Source organism: Pundamilia nyererei, unplaced genomic scaffold (genome assembly GCF_000239375.1).
Source record: "Pundamilia nyererei isolate P.nyererei 1_Seehausen unplaced genomic scaffold, PunNye1.0 scaffold00189, whole genome shotgun sequence".
NCBI lineage: Eukaryota > Metazoa > Chordata > Actinopteri > Cichliformes > Cichlidae > Pundamilia > Pundamilia nyererei.
Window position 1 is genome coordinate 138,205 of NW_005187590.1, and position 7,992 is coordinate 146,196.

Consider the following 7,992-nt stretch of genomic DNA (forward strand, 5'->3'; position numbering starts at 1 on the left):
ACAGGTGGGAACACAGCTGGGAGTAATTAACATGACGAGACTAGGGAGGCAAACTGAAAACACTCACATAAGACACAGACCTTCACAATAAAACAGGAACTTACACATGAAAGGACACAAACTAAGAAACGCAGACTAGATACAGGAACACACACGGGCAGAACAGAGTAAACACTAACCAGAGGAAGAACAGAACCAAAATCGCGAAGAGAAAACACAAAACGCTGGGTCAAAAGGACCCAGGATCATGACATTAATACCATCCAATCCCCCATTTTATAGATAAAATGGAGAGGATGGGGTGGATTCCAGCTTCATCACCCAGATTTATTGTTTTGTTCCTGTTCACACTATATTCCTATCTTTTGTAACAAGAACCCAGACCAACAGACAGTTCCCTACTCTCCCCTCCATTCAAAATAGGCTATTGGGTCATGAAGTTGTCCCGAATTCTTTGATGTTGGGTTGAGAACAAACAACCAATACTCAGAGCAGGTCTAGTCAATCCACAATTATTTATTTAGCTTGCATGCAAGGGAGATGTACACAATACCACCTTCCGTGTAGTTCTCAAAGAGGAAGCACTTTGATACACAGTTTTATATGTCAGGGTTCACGCCCCTTCGTGCATAAGCAGATAACATAACATGCATCAGTTACAGTTAGTGACAGCTAGACACGATTCCTTTTTTGGTGATCTTCTACAATTACTCAGAAATCTATCTTAACTGCCTTTCACCCCCACCTTTTTCCTGTTGTTCTCGTTATGAGTCTTATAATAGTAAATGACACATCCTGAGTCCATCCTGTTCTGACTGTCGCTGTGCAAACACGTATGCAATTACAATCAAAGCACTTCTGGTAATACCCTATGATCTAGCACATTTTATTAGCGGCTGGGTTAATATGGCCTTTGCTGAAATACTGCTTCATGATATATTTTCAACAATTCCCCCTTTTGACCTTCGAAAGAAGGTCACCATACTTCTGATGCTGCTACTCCCCTAGGCACCCCTATTGCATCCATATATGTTAAAAACCCCACAAATAAGTCAAACAAGTAAGTGTACGTCCAGAACAGCACCTTGCATCTACACTGGGCTGTGAGCTGCCTTGCCCTGTTTCCTGAGACCCTTACCCCCTTTTTACCCAGCATAATAGTACAAACCCGCTCTTGCCCACGGGCCAATTTATGTCATGTTTACCCCTGGAGGCATTCCCTTGGGCTGGATACACCACCGTACACCAGTCCGCTGGGATCTCTCCTACGTCATACTTCTGACTTCCCTTGCTGCTCACTGTAAAATCAAAACAGGTATAGTTAGTGTTTCTTCGGGTAAAAGGTCCCGGAGTAGTTTTATTATCAATTGGTGGAATTGCACTTCTGGTTATTATAAGCACACAACCAAATCCCCGCGTGTCATTTGAATAGACAGGGCCAGGTTCGGTGAACAGGTGTGGGCGGGTGGCTACGCACGCCACACAGTCTGACACCTTTTGTTCCTTTATATTTTGAATTAGCCAATCTAACCCCAGGTTGATATTTCTATACCCAGTATCTGTCAGTTCTCTTAGTTGTCGCGCTTTCCCTCTCTGGACAGTCTGTCCCCCTTTAACGGCTGGACCAAATGTGGGATGACCACTGTGTTCGGGCAATTAACATAACATAAAAATCACACAAACTATTAGTAAAGCTAATACTCTCAGACCTCCCATTACTTTTCAGCTTCCACCTTTGTGCTCAAACTAGAAACTCTGTCTAAAGGGCTTTTGACCTTCTTTACATTTAAACAACTAATCTTCTGGGACGGGCAATTCTCTGTGCTCTTCTCCTCTTCTTACTTTAACCTCATGGGTGGACCACCATGAGGTCTTTTTCCACAGACCGGGGGATTATTCTGCCCCCTTTTTGAGGTCTGGGTGTTTCTCTGACTCAGCCAAGTCAGGGCTTCTGGCCTTCTTAGTCTGGTCCTTCTGGATTTCCGCCAACCCCTTCGTGGTTATTGCTGTGGTTCTGGAATCCTCTCGAGGTGACCAGTAGGAGCCCAAACGGCATGACCCTTGACCTCAATCACTGACTGGGCCATCTGCTATGCCTGGAATGATGTGTGCTTCTCGCTGGTTCTCTAGGAAAAAATCTGGAGCTCTAGGAACTTATGGTCCATTATAATCTTAAATTTTACCTGTACTTGAATTGTTAATCACACAAATCACCATAAAGTCATAGGAAAAAAAAATCATAGAAACTATTGTTTCAGGCATGTGGCCCCTGGTGCATGCCTCTAAAGTCTTCTTTGTGCATGTTCCAGTATTCTACAGGTACTTTCTCCTTCAGTCCAGAGATATGGATGTAAAGTTAGGTGAACGTCCTTACAATGTGTAGAATTAAACACTATATGATTGTATAGTTAAATGTGGCTTGTAGGCTAGAATCACTTATGTGATCACAACGACTGCCAAAGCGCTGTAGTAGCAGCAGCTCTTCCAAGTCCATGAAGCAATCACATTGTCCCTGTCACTGTGTCTCTACTTTCCAACAGAAAGCAGATATAGCTATTGCTCCCCTGACAATCACTCTTGTCCGTGAAGAGGTGATAGATTTCTCCAAACCCTTCATGTCTTTGGGAATCTCCATCATGATTAAAAAGCCGCAAAAATCCAAACCAGGTGTTTTCTCCTTTCTGGACCCACTGGCCTATGAAATCTGGATGTGCATTGTCTTTGCCTACATAGGAGTTAGTGTTGTTCTCTTTCTGGTAAGTAAGCCTGCTATTATGAATTTGCATGCTTTGTTGAAATCCTCTTTTAGGTGCTATCCTGTTTTCATAAGTATCAGTGCCTAATATGGTTATGTTAAAAGAAGGCATAAATACTATGTTTGAAATAAGTGACATAATACCTACTGACACTTATTGAGACTAATGTATTATGTCTCAAAAAGTGTAGTTCAAGTTTGAAGCCCAACCTTCCTTGCCTCAACTTTAGGGTTAATTTAATAGAAAACTAGAAACTTGCTTCGATTCAGAAAGATTTTATATTTATGATCAATTGATTACATGTAATCTGATTTAACAACGAGGAGGTACACTACAGAGGAGCAGTTTAGTTAAAAATGTGTCATTTCTTAAAGAGCAATTGTGTCTTTTTATGGCAGTATAGTTAGACAGAAGCTCCTACTTTCCTAGGCACCTACTTTGTGGCTGGGCTCTTTGAAACAGTGGAAAAAATGAAATGCCTTGTTTTTTGCAAACTTTTAGAAAACCCTGTTGTAACAATCTATGTAATTTGTGTATTTCTGTTGACATTCTAATGCTTTGCTGCTGTAGGTATCCAGGTTCAGCCCTTATGAATGGACGCTTGAGGAGCCAGAAGATGGAGCCTTGCCATTAACCACTGAATCCACCAATGAGTTTGGGATCTTTAATTCTCTTTGGTTTTCTTTGGGTGCTTTCATGCGGCAGGGTTGTGACATCTCACCAAGGTTGGTATGCCCTTGACATTTCATAGTCATATACGGTATTAGCTCCCGATGTTGTAATCAGTATATTATATTAATATACATTCACTGCCTCGTTAATCAGGAACTGAATATTAATACTAATTAAGGGCTGTAAAACAGGCACAGTTCTTATCATAGACTGAATGAGATAAAAGTGCATTAGAAACTCTGTTCATGCTACAATTGTTCTGTTCTACTTCAACCCTAATATTTTTACACTGACTTGGTATAGCATCATGTTTGTAATGTTAACTATGGCCATGAAGAGATGTATGTGGTCATTGTTAAACTGTCCAGTTTGGGTGAGGCTGTTGCCACTATGGCATTGCTGCTGTAGCTAGCTGTGTTGGGCAAGTCACTGTAGTCTGTCAGCTGAAAATATTTTCTTTATCCACAATGACCAGTCAAAAGTTTGGACACACCTTCTCATTTAATGTTGTTTCTCTGCTCCATATATTTTGCTCCATCAAATATATGGAGCAAAATATATGGAATTATGTAGCAGTATTTTGGATTCCTGAAAGTAGCCACACTTTGCTTTGTTCACAGTGCTGAAAACTTTTGGCTTTTTCTCAATGAGCTTCATGATGTAGCCACCTGAAATGGTTTCACCTCACAGGTGTGCCTGTCAGGGTTCAGTGGTGGAATTCCTTGCCTTCTTAATGGAGTTGGGACCATCAGTTGTGTTGAGCAGATGTCAGGTTGGTACACAGCTGACAGCTCTATTTGACAGCTATTCAAATTCATATTATGGCAAGAACCAATCAGCTAAGTAGAAATGACAGCTAAGAGAATTATCAGTCCATCATTACTTTTAGAACTTTTAGAACCAAGAACGAGACCTAAAACCCAAAGGAGATGGTTTCGGATGGAATGGACCGCTGAGTAAAGGTAAACAGGCCAACAAGTGCTCAGCATCTCTGGAAACTCCTTCAAGATGCTTGGAAAACCATTTCAAGTGACGACCTCATGAAACTCATCAAGAGAATGCCAACAGTGTGTAAAGCAGTAATCAAAGCAAAGGCTGTTACGAAGAATCTTAAATATGAAACATGGTTTGAGTTATTTCACACTTTTTATTACACAATTCCATGTGTGTTCATTTACAGTTTTGATGCCTTCAGTAAGAATCTACAATGTGTCAAATCATAACAACAAGTGCCTCAAGATGTAATTGAATGAATTTGCCATGAGTCCTAGAACAGTTTAATTTGATTCATGTGTTTATGTGGGCAGGTCTCTTTCAGGACGTATAGTTGGTGGGGTGTGGTGGTTTTTCACTCTGATCATTATCTCATCATACACTGCTAACCTGGCTGCCTTCCTCACGGTGGAGAGGATGGTGTCTCCCATTGAGAGTGCTGAAGATTTGGCTAAGCAGACGGAGATAGCATATGGAACACTGGACTCTGGATCCACCAAGGAGTTTTTCAGGGTAAGGACTTTTAGTATCAGCTGGACAATAGGAAGAGCCTGCTTCAGCACTTCCACGCACCTAGAGTGTTTATGAAATTTATTGTTTCAAATGGGAATCCTTAGATGACAAAATATGATGATTGTAGTCTCGCAACTTAATCCAAAATTTCCGATAGATCTTTCCTTGGAGTTCAACTGAATCATGTCCTGAAACCTGTCCTCTTTATAAGCTGAAAGATATATTTGTCCCCAAAACAAAATTTTGTCATTTAAAAGAAAACTTGAATTCAAGTCAGCATGGTTTCAGGCCCTTTGTATGTTAATTTTTTGTATGTCACATTCATTTAACTTAGTTTCACATAGTGGTTCAACGGCACACAACTGAGCTAGATGTGGGATGAAGTGAGCAGCTTTAGAGAATCTATCAACGACGGTGAGAATGACACTCTTTCCAGAGGAGCTGGGGAGACCAGTAACAAAATCAAGGGAGATGTGAGACCAAGGCCGGTGAGGTGTTGAGAGCGAGTGGAGCTGACCTAGGGGGTGCTTAGTGGATGGCTTGTTGTGAGCGCAAACGGCACAGGCTGACACATATTCCTTTACGTCCTTTATTAGAAATTTCCATCAGAAATGTCGTCTAAGGAGTTGTATTGTTCTACTCACGCCAGGGTGGCACGAAAATCGTGCAGTTTGAATCCAATGAATGACCGCCCCATGGGCGGTAGCGGGGACGAAGCGCCGCCCAGGTGGCCCGGTACCTGGGTTGGGGTCCCCTGCAAGGGCCTGGCAGATAGTCTCCTCAATGTCCCAGATGAGAGCGCCTAAAACGCAGGCAGGGGGCAGGACAGTGGCGGGAGAGGATGCTTCAGTGTCCAAGGAACACTGACAGAAGAGCGCATCAGGCTTGACATTCTGTGACCCTGGGCGATAGGAGAGAGTGAAGTCAAAGTGAGTGAAGAATGGAGACCAGTGGGCTTGCCATGAGTTTAATCTTTTGGCCGTTCTGAGGTAAGTTAAATTTTTATGGTCTGTCCATATGAGGAAAGGCTGTTCCGCCCCCTCCAGCCAGTGGCGCCATTCTTCTAAGGCAAGTTTTATAGCCAGGAGCTCCCTGTCGCCAATGTCATAGTTTCTCTCCGTGGGGGTTAGTCGGCATGAGGAGTAGGCGCATGGCTGGAGCTTACCTTGTGGCCCGGACCGCTGGGAGAGAACTGCCCCAACTTCGGTGTCGGACGCATCAACATCCACGATAAACTGCTTTTTTTTTGTGTGTGTGTCCTGTCTGGCACTGTAGCAATCAGAATTATTGTCTGAAGGCCAAGAAAAATGCCCAACAGATTTACTTTCCCAAGTGGGCCTTTTGCTATTCTGGTCATCTTGATTGTCATAGTTTATTTGATCTTTATTAGTTATTTTTATATTTTTATTAGTTATTGTAATCAGGCCAGACTGGACCCGATGACGGGAAAGAAAAACAAGAAGAACAGTTCAGAAGAAAGTTAACAGAAGGAGAGGGAAAGAAAAAGGAGAAAAGAGATAGTGAGAAAAGACTGCTTCATCACCTTTTTTTTTTCTCTTTTTCTTTTCCTGGATCACCTGTTGAGAAAGAAAAAAGAAAACAAGCAGAAGGAAACTAGAGCAATAGAATAAACAACATCATGATGATCTATGGCAATATAACAGTAAATACTAAATGTTAAACATTATTGTGTAAGATCAACAGCGCACAGTGCGCTTTAAGGTCGTAGCCAATAAGGGTATAGTTTTTTGTGTGTGAGCACCCGTCTGTACACCTGTGAGCATGAATGCGCTTGTTTTTAAAAGGTTCCTACATGTTCCTACATATCTGTTAGAGGGTGTGGGGAGCCACAGCCCCGTCCACCAGGGCATGAAGCAGGTATAGAGGAGATCAAAACTCCAGACATCCGGAGGCTCTCAGAACACAAGAGACCAAGGAAGACCAAGAGAGGGGCAGCCGCGCCACTATCCCAGAAAGAGCTGAGGAGAGTCCCAGATGAGGGGTCACTCAGCAGCCGCGGAGCATAAGCAGTGACGTGCCCAGGGAGCGCCGGCAGCCAGCTGCGCCAGAGTGACCGAGGCCGAGGGCACCCCACCCCCGAAGTGGCCCGAGCGAGCCCCAGGCTCCAGGCCCCAATAAGCAGCCACCAAGGAGTGAGCCGGTGTGACGCCCATCCCCGGACACAAAGACCCACCAACGCACCGATGTCTGAGGGCGTCTGCCACTGGCTGGGGAAGTGGTGGGGGGAGATAGGCCTCCATACCTTGGAGGGCCTGAGATGTCCCTAGAGAGGTGGCGCCTGATACCCGACCTGACATATGGACACAGACATACAGGCACATATGTCAGGCACTCACCCAACGTGGAGACAGACATAAAGAGACGCTGTACACACGATCACACTCCCCAAGTGTACTCTAAGCCCCAGGTCTAGGTACCCTTGCCCCTGGAGGGGGAAACTGCACCCAGACCCAGGTGGTGTTACCCTTTTCCCTGGGGTGGAGAGAAGCAGACCGCCCCGACTCCGCAGCAGCAGGGAGGCCCCACATTCCAGACGCCAGTCGAACGGCCAAATCCTCCTCCTAGCACCCCCGCTCCATCAGGCCGCAGAGAACGGGGGTGTGAGAAGATTCCAGACCTCCGTCTGCCCGCTCATATGTATTGTTGATGCATGTGTGTTCTAAGGTGCATTTAAAACCCAGGAGGACATGGAGCGGCACCCTGCGCCAGGGCTGGGCCCCCATACACCCACCCGCCCACAACCCCGGCAACACACCAACCAGGGCCCCAGCCCGGAGACGGAGTACCCCCACAACCCCACGCCCGTCCCGGACCCACCCCGGGGCAGCCAGGCTACCAGGTCAGTAACCCACGTCCGTCAGCACAGACCCTCCCCTAGCCCCACTGCACGCAGCCACGAGGAAACCGTCACCTAAGAGCCAACAGAGCCCTTAATAGGCCATGACCGCTACCCCAGGTTGAGCCCTCCAAGGTAGATGCTCCTGGGGAACCCCCCGACACCCTAAGCCTGTCCCTACCCCCACACCAATCACAACAG

At 45.1% G+C, this 7,992-nt stretch overlaps 1 protein-coding gene across 1 annotated transcript in view; it reads left to right on the forward strand.

The window, feature by feature from the left end:
• The window catches only part of LOC102208943 (glutamate receptor 2-like), a 114,166-nt gene that overhangs the window by 41,668 nt on the left and 64,506 nt on the right, over positions 1–7,992 (forward strand). Inside the window, exons 12-16 of the mRNA XM_013914355.1 lie at positions 1,938–2,030; positions 2,310–2,350; positions 2,541–2,756; positions 3,327–3,481; positions 4,736–4,934. Of these exons, the coding sequence (XP_013769809.1) occupies positions 1,938–2,030; positions 2,310–2,350; positions 2,541–2,756; positions 3,327–3,481; positions 4,736–4,934 (704 nt within the window). The remainder of the gene's footprint in view (positions 1–1,937; positions 2,031–2,309; positions 2,351–2,540; positions 2,757–3,326; positions 3,482–4,735; positions 4,935–7,992) is intronic.